This window comes from Saccopteryx leptura, chromosome 4 (genome assembly GCF_036850995.1).
Source record: "Saccopteryx leptura isolate mSacLep1 chromosome 4, mSacLep1_pri_phased_curated, whole genome shotgun sequence".
Classification (NCBI taxonomy): domain Eukaryota; kingdom Metazoa; phylum Chordata; class Mammalia; order Chiroptera; family Emballonuridae; genus Saccopteryx; species Saccopteryx leptura.
In genome coordinates this window covers 127,075,013-127,097,243 of record NC_089506.1, presented here as the reverse complement: position 1 = coordinate 127,097,243, position 22,231 = coordinate 127,075,013, and the positions used below count along the sequence as shown (strand labels likewise).

At 45.0% G+C, this 22,231-nt stretch overlaps 1 protein-coding gene across 3 annotated transcripts in view; it reads left to right on the top strand.

Moving 5' to 3' along the window:
* B3GNTL1 (UDP-GlcNAc:betaGal beta-1,3-N-acetylglucosaminyltransferase like 1) overlaps positions 1-22,231 on the top strand; it is a 52,921-nt gene that overhangs the window by 7,521 nt on the left and 23,169 nt on the right. For all 3 annotated transcript variants that reach the window (XM_066381677.1, XM_066381678.1, XM_066381676.1), the window contains exons 4-6: positions 5,103-5,167; positions 8,311-8,376; positions 14,132-14,227. In XM_066381677.1, the coding sequence (XP_066237774.1) occupies positions 5,103-5,167; positions 8,311-8,376; positions 14,132-14,227 (227 nt within the window). The remainder of the gene's footprint in view (positions 1-5,102; positions 5,168-8,310; positions 8,377-14,131; positions 14,228-22,231) is intronic.

Sequence of the window (22,231 nt, the reverse complement as noted above, 5' to 3'; positions counted from 1 at the left end):
CTCTCCAGGAGTGAGGAATGTTGATGCTGCACTGTGGCCTGAGTTTTTATTGCTGTGACCATGACAACCAGCTGCTCTTCACAAAGGGTTGGGCCTCCCCAAACATCAAGCCCTGGCACAAACATTTGACTTTCTTAAAGGCAATAATATTAAAGCAAATTCCTTGTCTTTGCCAAATAGAAGATTCATTGTGGGAAACTTTTAGCTTCCTTAGTGAGCAACATTTTCCTTCATTACCCAAATTCTTGAGTTCAATATTTCCCTAACACCCCACTCTAATAAACAATTTTTTAAACATTTAAACTAATTTAAATGTGATTATGAAAAATCTCTTCCTATTTTTCATTTTCAACGTGCTGCTCTTTGGTTGTTGTTTTTTTTTTAATTTATTATGTTTACATAGATTCTAGTATCCAAATGCATCCTCTCCTCCCCCATGTTCCCCACAACATCGCCCTTTCCCCACTCCCCGCAACACCCTCCACCATTCCCTCCAGGATTTGCTTTTCTGCTCTCTATATATAACGTTGTGTTATGTGTGTATAATTTCACCAATCTCTTTCCCTTCTCTGATCCCTTCCTATCATCACATTTCCCTCTGACCACTTTCCTTCTGGACCCTTTGATCCCTCCTCTGTCTATTTCGTTCCTCAGTTCATATTGTTCATTGGATTCCTCAAATGAGTGAGGTCATATGATATTTTTCTTTCTCTGTCTGGCTTATTTCACTTAACATAATAGTTTCCAGGTCCATCCCTGTTGTCGCAAAAGGTAAGATTTCCTTCTTTTTCATGGCCCCCTAGTATTCCACTGTGTATATGTACCACTGCTTTTTAATCCACTCGTCCACTGACGGGCACTTGGGCTGTTTCCAGATTTGGCTATTGTAAACAATGCTGCCATAAACATGAGGGTGCATTTCTTCTTTTGAATCATTGATACGGTGTTTCCCCAAACATATATTCCTAAAAGTGGGATGGCTGGGTCAAAAGGCAGTTCCATTTTTAATTTTTTGAGAAATCTCCATACCGTTTTCCACAGTGGCTGCACCAGTCTGCATTCCCACCAGCAGTGCAGGAGGGTTCCCTTTTCTCCACATCTTCGACAGCACTTATTCTGTGTTGTTTTGTGCACCATTCTGACAGGTGTGAGGTGATATCTCATTGTGGTTTTAATTTACATTTCTCTAATGACTAGTGATGTTGAACATTTTTTCATATGCCTATTGGTCATCTGCATGTCCTCTTTGGAGAATTGTCTATTCATTTCTTTTGCCCATTTTTTGATTGGACTATTTATCTTCCTGGTGTTGAGTTTTACAAGTTCTTTATAAATTTTGGTTATTAATCCATTATCAGACATATTGTTGAATATGTTCTCCCATTGTGTGGTTTGTCTTTTTATTTTGTTCATGTTGTCTTTAGCTGTGCAAAAGCTTTTTAGTTTGATATAGTCCCATTTATTTATCCTGTCTTTTATTTTACTCCACAGAGATAAATCAGCAAATATATTGCATGAGAGATGTCGGAGAGCTTCATGCCTATGTTTTCTTCTAGGATGCTTATGGTTTCACGACTTATATTTAAGTCTTTTATCCATTTTGAGTTTCTTTTTGTGAATAGTGTAAGTTGGTGGTCTAGTTTCATTTCTTTGCAGGTTGCTGACCAATTTTCCCGACACCATTTGTTGAAGAGACTTTCTTTACCTCATTGTATGCTATCACTACCCTTGTCAAATATCAATTGTCCATATAGGTGCAGGTTTATTTCTGGGTTCTCTGTTCTGTTCCATTGATCTATATGCCTGTTCTTATGCCAGTACCAAGCTGTTTTGAGTACAATGGCCTTGTAGTATAACTTGATATCCGGAAGTATGATACCACCCACTTTATTCCTCTTTTTCAAGATTACTGAGGCTATTTATGTTCTTTTGTGGTTCCATATTAATTTTTGGAATATTTGTTCTATATCTTTGAAGTATGTCATTGGTATTTTAATAGGAATTGCATTGAATTTATAAATTGCTTTGGGTAATATAGACATTTTAATGATGTTTATTCTTCCTAATCATGAACACAGTATATGCTTTCACTTGTTTGTATCTTCCTTGATTTCTTTTATCAATGTTTTATAATTTTAGAAGTAGAAGTCTTTAACCTCTTTGGTTAAATTTACTCCTAGGTACTTTATTTTTTGTTGTTGCAATAGTGAAGGGGATTGTTTCCTTAATTTCTCTTTCAGACAGATCATTGTTGATATATAAAAGTGCCTCTGATTTCTGAATATTAATTTTATATCCTACCACCTTGCTGAATTCATTTATCAGGTCCAGTCTTTGGTTTTGATTCCCATGCATCTTTCCCTGGGCTCACCTTGCTCCACGGTGATGATGGAGATTTAGCTGCAGCTGTGCCAATGATGGCTGCTCATACATTCCCCGGGGTTGGGAGCCTGGGACTCTGCCTGCCTCTGTGCGTGCTCTTCTCCGTCTTGCTATACATGTAGTTTGTTAAAATCTGGGACTGTTCCACTAACTGGCCTGGCTTGGCTAACTCTAGGATTAATGCTAGAGATTAAGCTGCTACCTTTTGTGAAAACAGCACTGCTCTAGATCATCCTTTGATCACTCTAGTGAGGGTGATGACTGTTAATTGTCCTGACTTCTCTATCACAGTGTGGCTGACTTTGGTGCTGCAGCTCCTGATAGCATTAAACCAGGAAGTACAACAGCTTGAAACACTTTGCTAGTGTCCCTGGGGACCTACCACTTTCTCGGTTGTCCTGGTTTTGAGGACCAGAGGGATTTGCTGTGTTGACGCTGCACATGTCTGTATTTTGCTTTGGGTGACTTTTCTTGGTGGCACCATATCTGTAACTGACTGGTTAACACAATTAAGGTGTCAGCAACCTCTTCTCTAGGGAAAGTGGTCATTGTGCCCCTTGAAGTCCCCTCAACCTCTTCTTTTGGGGCTAAATACCTCCCCCAATCTGCCCTCCCCTCAGCACCCAGACCAAGCGCATTTAGTGTTAGTTTCTGCACATCGTTTCTTGTTCAGAAACCTCTCCGGGCTGGTCCTGTCTCCTCAGCCCAACAACAGTTCCTACAGAAGCTAGCCCGTACTTTTTTGTCCTTGGCAGCCTGGTGCTCCCACACTCTGCCCTTTGCCCTCTCGCATCACCCAGAATGTGTGTGCGCTGTACCGTTTTCTCTTTATTTATAGTCTAGTAGCCTCAAGTCTGTCTCTGTTCCATGGTTGCATCTTCTCTTCTTAAGGCCCTGAAGTAGTTTTCATTTGGTGTTTCAATGGGTTATTGTTTAACTCTTTTCTCCTACTCCATTGTAATTTCTTTGAAGTCAAGGCTTTCTTTTTTCTTTTTTGTAACAGAGAGAGGGACAGATAGGGACAGACAGACAGGAAGGGAGAAATGAGAAGCATCAGTTCTTCATTACAGCACCTCAGTTGTTCATTGTTTGCTTTCTCATATGTGTCTTGACTGGAGGCCTGCAACAGAGCAAGTGACCCCTTGCTCAAGCCAGCAACCTTGGGCTTAAGCTGATGACCTTGGGCTTCAAGCCAGCGACCTTTGAGCTCAAGCCAGCAACCATGGGGTCATGTCAATGACCCCACACTCAAGGCAGTGACCCCTTGCTCAAGCTGGTGAGCCTGCACTCAAGCTGAATGAGCCTGCATACAAGCCAGCGACATTGGGAGTTTCGAACCTGGGTCCTCTGCGTCCCAGTCTAATGCTCTATCCACTGCACCACTGCCTGGTTAGGCAAGGCTTTCTTAAGACAATTAAAATACAATGTCTATACAGAAAAGTGCATTTGTCAGAATTGTACAGCTCAATTAATTCTCACAAACTGAACACAGTGTGTAACCAGCACCTGACGAAGAGCTGACTTTACCAGCTCCCAGGAATTCCCTGAGCCCCTTATGGTTACCCCTTCCCCCAGGGTTGCCCACTCTCCTGATTCTTAACAGCACAGGTGAATCTGCTGCCCTTGTACTCCATGTGTCTGCTGCTGTGATGGGTTCCTTTGCTCAGCATTTGTATGAGCATCACCTACAATGTGTGCAGCTCAGAACCGGTCATTCCCACCGTGGTGTATTTACAGCTTTCCATCCTTCGTTGGAGTTCTTACCAAGTCGTGTCTATTTTTTTTTCTTTTTTTTTTTCTTTTTTGTATTTTTCTGAAGCTGGAAACGGGGAGAGACAGTCAGACAGACTCCCCCCGGCATGCCCACCAGGGCGACGCTCTGCCCCTCCGGGGCGTCGCTCTGCTGTGACCAGAGCCACTCTAGCGCCTGGGGCAGAGGCCAAGGAGCCATCCCCAGTGCCCAGGCCATCTTTGCTCCAATGGAGCCTCGGCTGCGGGAGGGGAAGAGAGAGACAGAGAGGAAGGAGAGGGGAGGGGTGGAGAAGCAAATGGGCGCTTCTCCTGTGTGCCCTGGCCAGGAATCGAACCCGGGACTTCTGCACGCCAGGCCAACGCTCTACCGCTGAGCCAACCGGCCAGGGCCCAAGTCATGTCTTGATGAATGTGTGGATGTGTTCTGTTGGGTCCGTGCCTAGCAGTGGAGCTGCTGGGTCACAGGACATGCACATGTTCAGACATAGACACTGCAGTAACTATACCTTATGACTGAAATATGCTCAGATAACTGCCCCAAAGGTCAGTGAATGCTTACCAACCAGTTACAGGTGTAGATGTTATCCCTTCCACCTGGTAATCACATCATGACTTCTGTCAGCAGAGATGTTGCAGAAGGCATTCCTGCTAGTATCTCCACAAGCACTTCCATTCAGGGACATTTTTTGTTTTTTAAAAAACATTCCCCAGGGCTTACCTGAGTGCTGTGCTCAATAAAGGTTTGCCAAATTTGTTTTCCTCCAGTGAATGTACCCTACTTTAATATATCAGCCACTGAACAGAGTGTTGTTTTTTCCCTTCGTTCCTCCGAAAATTTGGACCTGACTTTCTACTTTGTAGTGCAAAATGTTCCCAGCTCTCCTGCAGTATATGCTACACAAATTTTATGACGGAGAATACCATTGAAATTGAATTATAAGAGAGCTTTTGTTTTTCTTTTTAAACAGTTGGATATTCTAAAAATCAAGCAATAGCACAGAGCTCGGGATCTTACCTTTGCTTTTTGGATTCGGTAAGTAACTTGTTTTATTTTAAATATATATATGTTGGCTGGATAGTTAAACTTACATTTTAGTCTGGTTCTTGAAAATCATTATTCTAACATATTACAATCAGACTTAAAAGTTAAGGTTGATAGGTTTTTGCTGTTTAATTATCGTTGCACTTATGAATTAATTAATTTTTAATAGGATTACATAAAACAAAATTGCATAGCAGAGAACCATATAAACAGACATGAGGATAAACTGGGAAGATCTTGACAAATATAATACTTAAAAGATTAATAGCCTTAATAAATAATTCATGCAAGTTGATAAGCAGACACAGAGAAAAATGGGTGGTGATAAATAAGAAAAGACATGAATGGGGACTTTATGAAAGTATATGTGCAAATGACAAACTTAAAAAAAATTTAAATCATTTGCTATTAGTGAAATTAGTGAGGTCCTACTTTTAAAAACGAAATTAACGAAGTGTTTAAAAATTGTAGATACTCTGGCCTGACCTGTGGTGGCGCAGTGGATAAAGCATTGACCTGGAAATGCTGAGGTCGCTGGTTCGAAACCTTGGGCTTGCCTGGTCAAGACACATATGAGAGTTGATGCTTCCAGCTCCTCCCCCCTTCTCTCTCTCTGTCTCTCTCTCTCTCCCTCTCTCGCTCTTCTCTAAAAATGAATAAATTGGCCCTGGCCGGTTGGCTCAGCGGTAGAGCGTCGGCCTAGCGTGAGGAGGACCCGGGTTCGATTCCCGGCCAGGGCACACAGGAGAAGCACCCATTTGCTTCTCCACCCCTCCGCCGCGCTTTCCTCTCTGTCTCTCTCTTCCCCTCCCGCGGCCGAGGCTCCATTGGAGCAAAGATGGCCCGGGCGCTGGGGATGGCTCTGTGGCCTCTGCCTCAGGCGCTAGAGTGGCTCTGGTCGCAACATGGCGACGCCCAGGATGGGCAGAGCATCGCCCCCTGGTGGGCAGAGCGTCGCCCCATGGTGAGCGTGCCGGGTGGATCCCGATCGGGCGCATGCGGGAGTCTGTCTGACTGTCTCTCCCTGTTTCCAGCTTCATAAAAATGAAAAAAAAAATTTTTTTTTAAATAAATAAATAAAATAAAAATGAATAAATTAAAAAAAAGAAAAAGAATTGTAGATACTCAGTATTTAGAAAGTGAATTGGTACTGTTGGCAACATCATTTTGTGTTTTGTATCAAGAGCTTTAAAATTGCTTATGCCCTTGACACCTAAGTTTCACTTCTACATATCTGAAATTCTGAAAGAGGTTTATATACCAGAAGCCTTGGTGTCCTTTCTTAGGACGGAAAATAAGAAATAAGATAGTACAGGTTAGTAGAGTACCAGTGACGTAAATTGTGGCAGATTCGTTTGAGGGAGTTACTATGCCTTTTATAAGAAAATTTTAATGACATGAGAAATGATTATGATCAGTGAATCAAGAATACATGATTTCATGATTTCATGTACTATACTCATTGATGGTTTTTCTCACTACTTACCTTAAAGCACATTTGAAGAACACTTATCTGTACTCATTGTTCCCTTGGGCCCCTTCCTCTGGGTCTGGGGTACAGAGCTCCCACTCTTCTGTGCATTCCTGGGGGGACACTGTCTTCCATTTCAAGATCAGTGCTGGCTTGTACTGAGTTACTTCAGACAGCAACCTTTTTTTCGTCTCATACTGACTGAGCCTGTTCCTTGATTACCAGCACCCTGTACAGAGGTCTCAGTACATGTGGAAGTCTGGGGAGCCTCTGTGCAAGTTGAGCAAACAATGTGAAATTGCCTATTCAACAACCCTGCTCTTGAAACAAAACCCCCAGCAGGGGCTGTGGTTTCCTGTTCTGTGGCTTGAGTCTCTTTCATCTCTTCTTTTCTTAGACGAAAACTCCTCAGGTTTTCCGTTCTATGGTCAGGTACATCAGCCATCCCTAGTGTTCTGTCATCTCCTTTCAGCTCCTACTCTGGGCCTGTTTTCAAACTCAGATGGTCCATCCAACATTTTCATAAACAAAGACACTTTCCAACAAAGACCACTTTGCCTGCCACATTGAAAATTGTGCTTTTTATGGCCTTTGAGTGAAAAGATATGGTAAATTTCTTTTTTTCTTTTAAATTTTATTTTATTTATTCATTTTTTTTTTTTTTAGAGAGGAGAGAGAGAGAGGGAGAGAGAGGAGAGAGATACAGAGAGAGAGAAGTGGGGAGGAGCTGGAAGCATCAACTCCCATATGTGCCTTGACCAGGCAAGCCCAGGGTTTCCAACCGGCGACCTCAGCATTTCCAGGTCGACCCTTTATCCACTGCGCCACCACAGGTCAGGCCTCTTTTTTTCTTTTTAATATTGCTCTTTCTGTAATATTTTACAATGACCATGTATTTCTAATGACAATAATAACATCATTGAGTTTGTGATGCTAGATTAGTGCTTGATTGGAACATCCCCACCTTTGTAGTATCTTACAATCTCCCCAGTGTGGAGATCCCAGCTTGAAGAATTTACCATATTTCCCCATATATAAGACTCACCTTAATTTGGGGGCTCAAAAATGTATCACATAAAGTTATGGAACTCAAGTTTTATTCATCATAAAATTCATACAAATTCTTATTACTGTCAAAACTCCCATCCATTAGCTTGTCCTCACCTGTCTGATGACGAATCACTGTCTTCAACAATGAGTACAAACATAAGTGCAAAAAAGCAGGAAATGCAAGTAAAAAAAATTTACAACCACTGTGTAAGATGCACCCAGTTTTTAGACCCCAAACTTTTCAAAAAAATGGGCATCCTATACATGGGGAAATATGATAGTTTCCATATTGGCAGAAGAAGAGAAATGCTCAAGTCACCCTCTCCTCTTCATGGTCCCTACTGTAATTTTTTTTTGATGTTCGCTGAAGGGAAGGAAAAAAGACACAGTAGAGATGTATGAAGTCCAAGTGGAAGTGCTGGAAAATGTGGGGCCTAGATTAGAATGGTGAGAATCTCCAACTCAGGAGTTACCCAGATACAGCTGGTGATGGGAATCAGCACCGTCACCACCAGCCAGTCACCAGACCACTATTTTGCCATCGGGCTGTCTGCTTTTTCCTTTCATGCCTGTGTGTTGCTTCCCGTGAGTGACCATGGGCTCCTCCCTGCAGGATGACGTGATGATGCCACAGAGGGTGAGGCTGCAGCTGGACGCCGCCACTCTGCACCCCACAAGTGTAAGTGCTGACGCCAGGTTCTGTGTGCTCACTGTCTCTGATAACGCGGTCATTACAGCATTATAAATCCAGGTTCTTCACTAGGGTGGGGAGAGGTGGTTCAGGTAAGATGCCCAGTCAGGGGACCGTCTGGCAGACACATCTGTAAACACCCCAGATGTATACCTTTGAAGGAGGACATGCCTCTCACTGGGGTGTTGCTTATTACTGTCAAATGGGCACAAAGAGTTTCTTGGTTTCATTCTGTTTTGTTTTAATCAGCATTTTAGAAGCTGTGCACCTTGGACTTGAAAACATGGGCTGAGAGCTGTAGTGGGTTGACTATAGGTTTTAAAAAATTACTCCTGCCACCTGGATGACCTCAGTGTGTTTTCATCCTTAGAACAGCTCCCCAGTGGGCCGCAGAGCCAGGTCTCTCCAGGACCTGTCCTTCTGAGATCTTGCTGAGGGCACCCTTCTCAGCAGCCATGTGGGTTCATCTCCCGTAGGAGCCCCGTGTAGGGAGGCAGGTGCAGGGCCCTCTGTTCTATGGAGCACTCCCTCCTGTGCTCCTGACTGGGTCTGCCCAGTCCTCCCAATGTTGAGTGCATCTGACTGGGGATTGACACGCCCTCCCCTGACATGCCCTCCCTAAGCTCCAGTGTAACAGGTCACTGAAAGCCATCATTGGCCAGCTGGTGCCCACTGTCTGGGCCTCACATCCTGCTCTACCCTTGGGCTCTGTGGAGATACATGTTTCTTCACAGCTTGGAGTTATTGCTGTCACAGCTCTGGTCCTATGTGATCCAGTGGCCCCGTTCTGCTTGGAGGCCTGGGCTTGGCCTATGAGACATGGTCCCAAGTCATCCCTACTCACCACCTGTGGTCCCCCTGTCCCTGGAGGGTTCAGTGCCTGTACTCCACTCTTCCAGCCCTGGGTGTGCTGTGCCATTCAAGGCCCACCCGTTGGACAGGGAATTTCTGGGATCACGAATCCTATCTTCGTCATTTTTTTATCTCAAATGAAATACTTGTATCTAGTCACTGCTTGGTTGTTAGTTGTGTACTCAGGAAACAGTTTTCAAGTGAAGGTAATGTAAACGTGACGGGGGGTAGGAGGAGGAGAGAACCAGCAATCACATGGGGGTACTGCCCTGAGAGCCCAGGCTGGGGCTCAGATATGCTCACAGCAGCCTATCCAGTGCTAGGTGTGGTGTCGTTGTTGCAGAGGTTGGCCCTTGGGTGGTAGACAGGCAGCCATGGAATCTCTGCAGTCACAGCTTCCTTATGGGACGTCCACCTGATGGATTCAGCCTCTCTCGCCCAGAGTTAGCGGTCATGAGCTCTAGTCGTATCTGTAAAACCCGTTCCCAGCAGCACACAAATGAGTGTTTGAATAACTGTTAAAAGCAGCCTCCCATGTGGACAGCCTCTGACCGTGACAGAGCAGAGGCTGCATGTGGCCAGTGTCTCCAGGTCAGAGCTGGAGCCCAGAGCATGAGAGGAAGGTGGGAGGCAGCACTGGGAGGCACGTCACCGAGAGAGTGTGAGCCAAGGGGACACAAGAGGACCCTTTGTAGGAGCTGCAGGCACCTGGATGTGGCTCTGTGGCTTTCACCAGATTCTGAAAAGGTCATGAACCAGCAAAGTCTGAGAACCACAGTGTATGCAGAGATGGACATTAAGCATTAAGATTCCACAAGTTGGTTTTTTTAGATTTTACAGTTATTGATGATTTAATTTTTTACCCCTTCCTAGTTGGGAAAGATGTCAGAACACATGCTCAGACACAACGTTGGGCAGTTAGCTGCTTCTCCTGGGAACCACATGGGAACATTGTCCAGCTCTGGGCAGTGGGCTTAATCTTGAATCTCCCGGATCCCTGTCATCAGCCATCACTGGATTCTTCCATTAGGGTCAATAAACTGGCTTCCAGAGATGTTGATGGGATTTCTCAGTGGCATGAAAGGAGAAATTAGATGTATAACAAGATTTCCTAGTGTGCTTCCTTGGTTGGGAAGAGAAAAAAGGAGTGGGAAGAAGTCCTGGATGGATTTCTGCTCACAGGTCATGTCTACAAGGGAAGTACACAGATTTGCAGACATTCCTCTACTGGCTCTGACAGGTGTGACGATATTGCAGGTGTAGGATCCCAGAGGAGCAACCCAGTTTTTCAAAAGATTAAATTGCAGTTGATGGTTAAGCTAACTGCCTGAACCAGTGGTCTTTGCTTTTACCTGGCCCTGTTAACCATGTAATCCTGTGAAATAAAGTTGAAAGAAAATACAACTCCAACCCCACAAGGAGGACAGTGTATGTTTGAGCAGTTGGGGAAGCCATCCTAGTGTGAGATGCTGCATCTTCATTCACAGTGACTGTCACACAGCAGTTTCCAAGCATTAAAATATATTCCACATTGAAACTGCTAAAGCACTGTTATCAGTGTTCACATTTGAGAGAATGAGACACTTTTAGATATGTTGTTTTCCACCCTTCTCATTTTCATACTGCAAAAATTAAAGACGGTTGCCTTGTTAATGAAATTGTTTTGGGCCTGACCTGTGGTGATGCAGTGCATAAAGCGTTGACCTGGAACGCTGAGGTCCAAAACCCTGGGCTTGCCTGTTCAAGGCACATATGGGAGTTGATGCTTCCTGCTCTTCCCCATCTTCTCTCTCTCTCTCTCTCTCCTCTCTCTATAAAAATGAGTAAATAAAATCTAAAAAAAATTGTTTTGGACAGTTCTACATGCATAGACTCAAATGGACCACAATATCAAGGGATACACAAAGAAATTGGGGAAAAAAAGCAGACGGTGTCCATTTGTCATAATCTCAATTAAAACTACCTTGTTTTGCATTTTTATAAAGTTCTAGGTTAACACTTGTCTTGCTGAACTTCTAATTGAATTTTCATTCAGGAGAATGCCTGCCTTGTGTGTGGTCTCCTCCTGACTGGGCAGGTTGATGCGTTGCAGGTCCTGCGTTGCTGGTTTTCTGCAGAGGCCAGGGATATCCTCACAGTCTGGTCACATCAGAACAAAGTGGCTCTCAAGAGCTTGTGTTACTGTGGGATTGGATCTTTTCTTTTTTTTAATCACAGCCTACAAAAATCTTAATTTGCAGTTGCTGGTTGTGGTTTTATCAATTATATTGTATATTTAGTTCAGAAAGAATGAAATGAACGCTAAGTGTATGCTTGCCCATGGTGACTATTTTTGTAAAGCCAGTTACAAGAAAACCATTTAACAGTGAAGGAAGGGCCCCTGGTAGCAGCTTCCATAAACAGTGCAGCTGATATTCCCTGCAGAACTCTTGGATGTCACTAGGCAGCTCTCACTGTGGCATTTGTCCACCTATGTACTGAACCTTCATAAGTGGAGACCAGCTGTGGGACAGGAGCTAGGGTGGAGCGAGGGGCACCTTGCCAAGGTGTGTGACATCCTGGAGCATTTCCAGCACATGCTGACAGCTTCTCTGCTGCAGCCTTGGGACAGGTGGACCCTGTATTTAACATCCCTGACATCAGTGAGTCCGCAGGGATCTATGTATTAGCAACAAGGTTGTGAACATCCTGCCAGGTGTACCCCGAGTTGAGGCGACACTGGGTGATGACAGCTGAACCTCCATCTTTGCAGCACCATGTAGAGCAGAAGCATGGATGGCACCACTGTGGGCTGCGAACGAGGCCAGCACCACCTGTGATTCACTCAGCCGTTTACTGAGCTCTGATTGTGTACAAGGCACAGGGTTAGGCCTGGTGAACACAGCGGCCTCTGCCCTAGAGCATCTGAAGTCCCCCATGGTGTGAAATATTTGATGTGTTGTCCCCCATGTGCCATCATGAGAGGACACCAGCTGCCTTGTGTGCACTGGGCCATTAGCGGGACAGGACACCATGTGGGCAGCACGGGAAACACACTTGCTGTCACACAGCAGGTGCTGCTTTAGGAAGTAAAGGTCCATATGGTTGTCCTGTGTCTGCCCCGTGGTCCAGGCCAGCATTGCTTTAGGAAACTTAAGGTGAACAAAACTTCCTCCGTTAGCGTGCGGAGGACCCGGGTTCGATTCCCGGCCAGGGCACACAGGAGAAGCGCCCATTTGCTTCTCCACCCCCGCCGCGCTTTCCTCTCTGTCTCTCTCTTCCCCTCCCGCAGCCAAGGCTCCATTGGAGCAAAGATGGCCCGGGCGCTGGGGATGGCTCTGTGGCCTCTGCCTCAGGCGCTAGAGTGGCTCTGGTCGCGACAGAGCGACGCCCCGGAGGGGCAGAGCATTACCCCCTGGTGGGCAGAGCGTCGCCCCGTAGTGGGCGTGACGGGTGGATCCCGGTCGGGCGCATGCGGGAGTCTGTCTGACTGTCTCTCCCCGTTTCCAGCTTCAGAGAAATACAAAAAAAAAAATAAATAAATAAAAAAAAATTACCATTGTGTAGTAGGAGAACACATTTCAGACTCAGTTTAGAGCTGTCAAGAAATAGCCGCCATTCTGTTGGACTGTAAGTGGTAACACCTAGCTGGCTGAGAAGACTACTGATATCATGACAGTAAACAAAGTATTTGTCTTTGGGAAAAAAGTCCTCAAAAATTTGTTCACGCTTCCTGAAATGGGATACTTTAGCTGACTGGTGAAGTACATTCTTTTCTTAAGCCTGGAGGCTAATAACTCAGCTGCTTTCTTTGATAGGCCCAAATCTCTTATTAAGTCATTCAATTCCGGTTGGCTAAACTGCTGAGGGGTTAATGACTACTTGGCATCAGAAGAAGACCCTTCAGATTCTACAACCATTTCCTCATGCATCTTATCAAAATACACTTGATAGCCATGTTCACTTTCTTCATCCTTAGAAGAAATAAAATCATTGAAAACTGGAAGCTGGAGTGTCTCAGAGTGTGGGATAGGTCATATTGCTGAAGGAATATTAGGATATGCGATCATATGCCATTTTTTCTTGCTGATACCCTTTGTATGGATCAGACAGAAATAACAGTCACTGCTGTGGTCCTTAGGTTCACGCCAAACCATGGGAATACCAAAAGGCATTCCTATGCATTTTCCTTTTGTCCAGTCATGAAGCATTTTCTCATAATTAGGACACACAATATGAGGGTCCCAATTCTTGTCTTGATCGCCAAGGGGAACTTGAAAATAGGCAATATATGCACGTATCACAAGTGATGAAATATTGCGCCTCTGACGTTGAAGTGTCTAACAGCCACATATATATAACAGAAGGTGTCAGGACTATTCTTACTTACATTTACGCCTACTCGAAGAAGCCATGATTCAATCTTAAAATAAGAGTGTTTTTATCAGATAATAATTTTTTACATTTAAAAACAACTATAATTATGTAAAAGTGATGTTTGTAAAACATTAATTGCCTTGTGGTTATGTTCAATCCAAGAGTCCTTACCCTTTAACTGCAATTTAAAAACCAATGCATATCATTAACTGTAACAAAAAGAAATTAAAATTGCATAAAAACTAGAGCGTGCACCAAATAATGGATTTCAGATTTTGAATCAGCGATGCAGAAATAAATAGAAACAGTTCTAAACCCTCATACAACAGAAAATGGAAAAAAAATTGTTCCCCAGTGTTATCAGTGATGAGTAAGACATGCACTGCTCAGGGCCTTCCAGTATGGGGTCCATTACCTTAACCCTGCCTGTCCCTCTTCCCCTTTACCTAAACCAGTGCCAGCTAATGCCATGTGAGATGCAAACATACAGGTATGTGTGCGCATAACCTTACAGTGACAGGCTTCTGTTTCACAGATCATAGGTTGCCAAGTGAGGAGAGAGCCCCCTAATTCCATGGAACGATACACACGTTGGATCAACCAGCTGGAGCCTGACCAGCTTCTCACCCAGGTATGTGGTGCCTGTCTAGGAGTTGGCTGAGGCCTCTCCCCTGGAGAGGGTGCATCTTATGTTGGAAGTTAGGGCTTGCTTCATCCTTCTAGCACTTGGTTTCCCTACCCCTGCGTGCAAGGCACTCACTGGGACAGGGGACAGCGGTTCAGAGGAGCCTGATCCAGAGGGCTGGAAACTAGGGACAGGGTAAGATGGAGCTAGAGGTGAATGGGTGGGAGGACAGGTGGTGCAGCTTGGCAGGTCCCAGCTCTCAGGAACTGGAGGGCAGTGTCTGAGATGGGTCACACTGTGGGGAGCTGGGTCTGGAAAGCTGAGAGGCACTGTCTGGGTAGGGCTGTCCTGCAGGCAGTCAGGAGCTGGCCCTGAGCTGCAAGGTGGTATGGGCTGAACTCAAACTGGAAACCAGCTGTGAGGGGTGGGTGGGGGCAGCACAGATGGTGGGGAAGGGGGGAGCTACCCAACCCCAGCTACCCTAACCCAGCCAGCATGTGGCTCCAGAAGCCTGGAAAGGCACCCTGGCCCTATAAGGTGCAGGGCTGGTATAATACAGAGGTGTCCCACACAGCGATGCTTGTGATACTGCCATATAAAGAACTGCTTTTTCTAAATGGAATTTTCAAAATTGAAATTTGGTATCCTTCAAGCTCAATGGTTTTTACCTAATTCTCATCAACCAGCATTCATGAAATTTAAAATCTGACATATTTTAACAGATTAAGCTGTACCATTTTTCTTCATTTTCTTATTTAAAGGGAGTATCATAAAGTGATATCTGTGGTATAGGTCCATATAAACTAGCAACTTTTAGCATGGTAGAATAGTGGGTACTTACTTTCCCTAACACGTTGTTAAGAAAGGAAACTTTTTATTAATGTCTGTGTCTTTGTTAAATCCAGAAGCCATAGGTTTTGGATTTCACATCAAAGTTTATTCTTGTTGCTATGTGAGTATTAGAATGTCAGAATACTGGAAAACTTGTTATCTGTCTAAAGATAGTCAGCAAATTAAAATTTAGAAAAAAAAGGATAATAAGCCACAAGAATCTGGAAATGAGTCATATAAACTGCTCTTTTTCTGTAAGAATCATATCACTTCCTGCTGAGATACAGCTAATGAGGTCCATTAATTTTCTCTAAATGCTTCATATTCTTTCTCTAACTACAAGGCTTCTCTTTCTGAAGAGCTCATTTTAAGTCTATAATCCTTTCTCTTCTTTTTAAGTACTGAAAGCATTTAAAAGTGCCCGTCCATATCCACACATCTTTCCTGCTCCTTTCTTAAGAACCAAAGACAGGTCTGCCGGTGGCTCATGGAATTTGTTTCAGTGTGTTCTGTATCTGAGATCATTGGGATAGACTGTTAACATCTGTGAGCTACGTACAATTCATTTTTGCAAAGTGCACTTTCTGTTGGTGCGAAACAAGAGGAGAGCCCCAAACTCCCAGGCCCCCAGAACAGCAGCCTGGGCCTACAAGGCTTCGCTGGGGAACCCTTCCTTTAGACAAAATTTTAAGAAACTGGGTTGTCTGATTTTTTTCAGTTGCTGACACAAGCAGGGAGTGACAGCTTGAGAGTGAAGAAGAGACAAAAATTGATGTAAATAGTGCTTCCCATTCCTGCTTGCGGCCCCGAGCACCCTTTGCTGGACCGGGAAGAGCTTGAGTCCTCTTCAGCAGGTTCAATTACCCGTAATTTACCTAAACATTTAAGAATGCAAAAAATCACAGTGAAAGCATTTATGCCTCTTGGGATAGTTCATTTGGGTTCTAAGAATTCTGAGTTCACTGGGGGCTGTCTCCACATTTTCTGCACCTCATTTACGCACAAACCCCAGCAATGGGGGAGACAGGAGTGGGGACACAGGCCTGTTCCAAGCTCAGCAGTCAAGAAGCTGTTTTCATTTTTTTTTTTTTTCTCAAAGCTGGAAACGGGAAGGCAGTCAGACAAACTCCCGCATGGGCCCGACCGGGATCCACCTGGCATGCCCACCAGGGGCTGATGCTCTGCCCATCTGGGGGGTTGCTCTGCTGCAACCAGAACCATTCTAGTGCCTGAGGCAGAGGCCATGGCGCCATCCTCAGCGCCCAGGCCAACTTTGCACCAATAGAGCCTTGGCTGCGGGAGGGGAAGAGAGAGACAGACAGGAAGGAGAGGGGGAGGGGTGGAGAAGCAGATGGGCACCTCTCCTGTGTGCCCTGGCCGGGAATCGAACCCGGGACTCCTGCACGCCAGGCCGACGCTCTACCACTGAGCAAACTGGCCAGGGCCGAAGCTGTATTCATTTAAATTGAAGCCAAACCTCCACTCCTTACCAGTTAGACCAGTGTGCATAATTGTTTTGCAAATAGTTTTATTGGCACATAGTCAGGCCACTCATGTCCACAGTGTCCAGGACTGCACTGCACAGTGAGGGCAGAGCTGACTGCCTGTGAGGCAAACGACAGTGCTGTTAATGTGCCAGCATCTGACTGACTCCAGAGAGGGGTCTGCGTCACTGACAGACCCTTGTGCCTCTGGGGAAACCAGAGCCTGGCAGTGAGGGTGGAGTTGGGTGTGAAGGCATCTGCTCTTCCCATTTGCTTACTTTTACATTAACCTTCACATAACTTTTTGGAAGTTTTCCGATATGTGTCATTTGTGCAAAGCACCCTATCTCACAATGGAGCAGGCAGAGCAGACTGGGTGGGTGGTTTAAATCTCCTCTCTTCCTCCCCCAGTGTAGCTCAGTCACCTGAGCAGAGGCTCTGCCCCACAGAGCCTTTCACAGGCAGCCGGGGCTGAGTGGTGGCCAAGGTAACCTACCTAACATGTCCCCAGGGGCCAGGCCTTGAGAACCACAAAGGATGGGGTAGCACAGGAGTCATTACCGGAGTCATAACCTGCATTTGATCCCCTGCAGTCCTTGCCGTTTGGATTCTGGCCTTTGGAATCACTGAGAGCCTCATGCAGTCACCTGTGACTTTGTGTGCAAGGTGTATGGCAAACTTAAATGGCAATATTTCCTAAGAAAACTTTTTTTTTTGAAATTTCATAAGTGCATAACCTCCTCCCACCCCTCACTTGCGACACATACGCTTTTAAAAAGAAACAAGTTTATCCAACAAAGGTGTTTCTCCTTCATGCACTCTCACTTACGTGGTTTTGATGATGTGCCAGCTGCGTGCACGGGTCAGCAGATCGCTGCTGCTGGTGCAGTCCTGGCCTCTGGCCTCTGACATGGCAAAAGCTGTGGCTAATCCAGTACATTGAGTAATCCTATGATTGTACAACAGCAGTCCCAGTGCAAAAGAAAACCACAGCAGGGGTGTATTGTGTGACTCATTTAAATGTGACCAAGCCAGCCTTCTGCCTGGGAATATGCAGGTGATCAGGGAGAGGAAGCCACCAGTGTGAACGCCCTTTGGAAGAGAAACGTACCAATTAGAATGTGCTGGCCCTGGCCCTAGCCGGTTGGCTCAGTGGTAGGGTGTTGGCCCGGTGTGTGGATGTCCCGAGTTCAATTTCTGGTCAGGACACACAGGAGAAGTGACCATCTGCTTCTCCACCCCTACGCCTCTCACTTTGCTCTCTCTACACCCCCTGCCCCCGCAGCCATGTCTCCAGTGGAGTGAGTTGGCCCTGGGCACTGAGAATGGCTCCCTGCCCTCTGCCTCAGGCACTAAGAATAACTTGGTTGCTGAACAACAGAGCATCGCCCCATAGGCAGATTGTCAGGTGAATCCTGGTTGGGGTGCATGCGAGAGTCTGTCTCTGCCTCCCCTTCTCTCACTAAATAAATTTTTAAAAATATGCTGGCCCTGTGAGTTTGTGTTGTTCATTCTAATCCTGGCCTTTGCGTCAAAAGGCCATTTTCTTGGGTATCTGCTGTGTGTTGTTGAATGGCCATTTCCTTTTTGTGATGTAGGAGAGGTAAGGCGTGAACATAAACTGTTTCATTTAGAGTAAGACGTCATCCAGTCTGTAGAATCATGGCTGGCAGGATTCTTGAAATAAGTGGGGAAGTTCTCATAACAAGTGTTTGCTGTTGCTCAGGTCTGCTGCAGAGCTGACTCCTGTGTGCTCAGCTATACCTGAGCATTAACGTGGACTTTAGAGCTAAAAATAACACGCCTCTTGGAGGGAGACTTGACAAATAATGACTGTTGAAAGCAAGAACACAGAAGATTTTGAAGGAAACCATCAGGACTAGCCAATTTGTCCTTGTGCTGATGGAACTAAAAGAAATTGCCCCCAAACTTGTGCTTACTTTGCTTTTTTGTTCCATTTTAATTCTTTCGTTTCCCATCACTCTTAAGATAACATATGGTATGGAGACAATCTTGCATCAGGTGGTGCTGGGTGTATGTGCTGAGCCTGAATGTGGGTGCTGGTGCCTTTCTGTGCTTCCCACTGCGCCTCCCTCTGTGGACATAAGCATCCCTCCCAAATCCCCCACCCAGGTGAGGCCTCCGTGGTCACAACAAAGCAGATCTGGTTGTCCCTCAGGCAGTCCTGCCTGTTGTTCCCCAGGTCCCCATGTGCCTGTATGTTGTGGATTTGCATCCCTCAGACCTAGAAGAGCCTCACAGACACCTGTGCAGCCAGCGGGCAAGGATTCATCTCATTGTTTACTTGCTAATACTTCCTTCCTTCACCCCTCAGCGTCCAGACTGTGTGACGTGACACAGAAATGCCCCCTAACTCCAACCATGCTGAGTCCTGCTGAGTGTTTTTTTTTTTTAATTATATAATTTATCATCTTACAGTTCTGAGGTCAGATATCTGACCCGGGTCTTACTGGGCCAATATCAAGGTGCTGCAGGACTGGTTCCTCTGGAGCCTCCGGGAGAGCCTGTTTCCTGCGTTTTCAGCTTCTAGAGGTGCATGTCCCTTAGCTTGTGGCCACATCACTCTGACCTCTCCTTTTGTGGTAACAAAGGTTACCATTTCAGACACTGAATAACTCAGTGACACTGTACAGTCAGCCACATTGTTGGGCAACCATTTCATTGTCTACTTCCAGGACTTCCTCGTCTTCCCTACCAGAAGCCCTGCACCCCAAGACACTAGCTCCCATCTCCCATCCCCCAGCCCCTGGTGCCCTCTAACTGCTTTGTGTCTATGAATTTACTCTTATGGACAATTCATGTAAGTGGAGTCAAACAGTGTTTGTCCTTCTTGTTTGACTTCGTTTTCAGAGTTCATCCAGGTTTTAACACTTGTTGGCTACTGTGAACAATGCTGCTGTGAACATCACCATGCCCTGTCTCATTTTCAGTTCTCTTGCAAATGCCCAGAAGTGGAACTGCTGGGTCCCATGATATCTATGTGTTTAGCATGTGAGGAGCTGCCATGCTGTTTCCATAGCAGCTGTACCATCTTGAAGTTCCTGCATATCTTGTAAACACTTAGACTGTTTTCTGGTTTTGTTTTTGTTTTGGGGGGGTTTTACAGTAGCATTCTAATAAATGTGAGGTAGTAACTCAGTTTTGATTTGCATTTCCCTGATGATTAGTGATGTTGAGCATCTTTTTATGTTCTTATTGGCTATTTGTATATCTTCTTTGGGAAGTGTGTATTCAAGTCCTTTGCCCATTAAAGTTGGGTTGTCTTTTTGAAGAATTCTAGACACTCTTGATTCATTCTGGATACTAGACCCGTGTTGGATATACTTTGGAAATACTTTCTCTCATCCTGTGAGGTATCTTTTTACTCTTTGTATGGCATCCTTTGAGGTACAAAACATTTTAATTTTAATAAAATCCAATTTATATATTTTTTTCTTTGGTTACTTATGCTTTTGGTATCATATCTAAGAAACCATTGCCTAAATCCAAAGTCACAAAATGCTTCCTTCTAAGAGTTTTATAGTTGCAGCTCTTACATTTGAATCTTTAATTCATTTCAAGTTAATTTTTATATATGATGTTAGGTGAGGGCCCAACTTCACTCTTTTCATGTGGACGTCCAGTTTTCTCAGCACTATTTGTTAGAAAGACGTTCTTTCCTCACTGAGTGGTCTTAGCCCCTTGGTGAAAATCAGCTGACCACATGTGAAGGTATATTTTTTTCCTCTCTCCTGTATTCTTTTGATCTGTGTCTTTATGCCAGATCCACACTTTTGATTACTGTAGCTTTGAGTTTTGAAACTCTTTGACTTTAAGGGAAATGAGTCCTCCAACCCTCTGCTTGTTTTTCATGATTATTTTGGCTATCTAGGTTCCCTTGAAATTCCATGACTTTAGGCTGGGTGTTTTCTTTTCTGGGTCACTTTGGGTAGTATCATCATCACTCCAGACACCTGACCCCCTGCTATGTCCCAGGCTTTGGTTCCAGTGTGTGCATACATGAACTCCTGGGGTCTAGCACACCATGAGTAGGGTTTTGAAGGTCTTTGTTGGACATGTTTGAGTTAAAGAGTCAAGTTTTTGCCTGACTAGGTGGTGGTGCAGTGTATAGAGCGTTGCACTGGGATGCAGAGGACCCAAGTTCGAAACCCCAAGGTTGCCGGTTTGTGCATGAGCTTATCCTGCTTGAGCATGGGATTACCAGCTTGAGTGTGGGGTCGCTGGCTTGAGTGTGGGATCATAGACATGACCCCATGGTCATTGGCTTGAGCCCCAGTTTGCTGTCTTAAACAAGGGGTCATCGCTCTGCTGTAGCCCCCTTGGTCAAGGCACATATGAGAAAATAATCAATGAACAACTAAGGAGCCGCAACGAAGAATTGATGTTTCTCATCTCTTTCCCTTCCTGTCTGTCCCAATCTGACACTCTCTCTCTCTCTCTCTCTCTCTCTCTCTCTCTGTCACAAAAAAAAAGTCAATTTTTCTCTAGGAAAAAATATGAAATAGAAGTCTTTGTGGAAATATGGTACTATATAATACTTAATAAGATGATACATATTTACATGCCTTTCTGTCTTCAGCTTCCTGCCCTCACTCAAGGGCTGGTAGGATCAGCATGGTGAGTCTTGGTTGGTGTGGGCACCTTAGACCATGCTGCCTACAGAGCAGGGAGACCTACCTGGTCCCAGGCACCTGTTGAGTCCCAGCCCTGCTCCTGGTCAGGCTGTCTCTCTGGTTCCGCTCAGCCACTCAGATTCGTAGAGAACATGAAATTTTTGGAAGGCTGGGGCAGGGCCGCACATTGTTGTGTCCCTGTCCTCACAGACCCCGGCCTCACTGTTAACCTGCTCTTCACTCCCCGAGGTGCCGTGGGTGCTCTCCTCCTGAGCACAGGCTGAGGGCACAGACCAGTGCGGCTCCAGAGCACTCACTGCTTTTGTTATACTCCTGATGGGCAAAGTCCCAGTTTTTTCCCCTAATAACTAGCTTTTGGGGATTATTGTAATTTATACTACTTGAATCAAATATATGTTAATTTAAAAGACAATATTTCATGATTTAGGATAAATATTTTACATGAAAACAGTCATGGCTTATTAAAGGCTGCATCTTCTGCACATCCTGTCATTTTAGGGAAGGTGTTTTATCAGGTTTTTCTTGTTTTCTACTTTGACTGATTTTTTAAATCTCCAATCCTGAGAAATTCATCATAAAAAGTTTTTGCTTAAGAATTGCATTTGGTTTCACTTGATTGGAGAAGAAAGAGAGGAAACAAACAGCTACAGATGGCCTCCCTGCTTCTGGGGAGGCAAGAATGGGTCCCCAAGTCCCACATCCCATGTGCTGGGCTCAGAGCAGAGGCTGTGACGACCAGGGAACCCCCGAACAACTATGAGGTCATCTGAGGCTTTTTCTGTTGAAGCTATAGTTGCGGCCCTCCAAAATCACCCCAGATTTGGCTCAGAGTTAATTTAGGGTGTGTTTATTGGAGGAGATGCCAGTCCATCTGAGAGGCAAGAAAGACAGTAAGTGCCTTGAGTTCCCCAGCACCCCCACCCCAGAAGCTTAGTGAGAAGCAGGATAGTCCAGAAATGCTCTGAAACACAAATTATCTCTTTGTACTCTTTTGAGAAAACATCACGAAATGCTTTGGAAACTGTCCTGTCTTGTTCAAA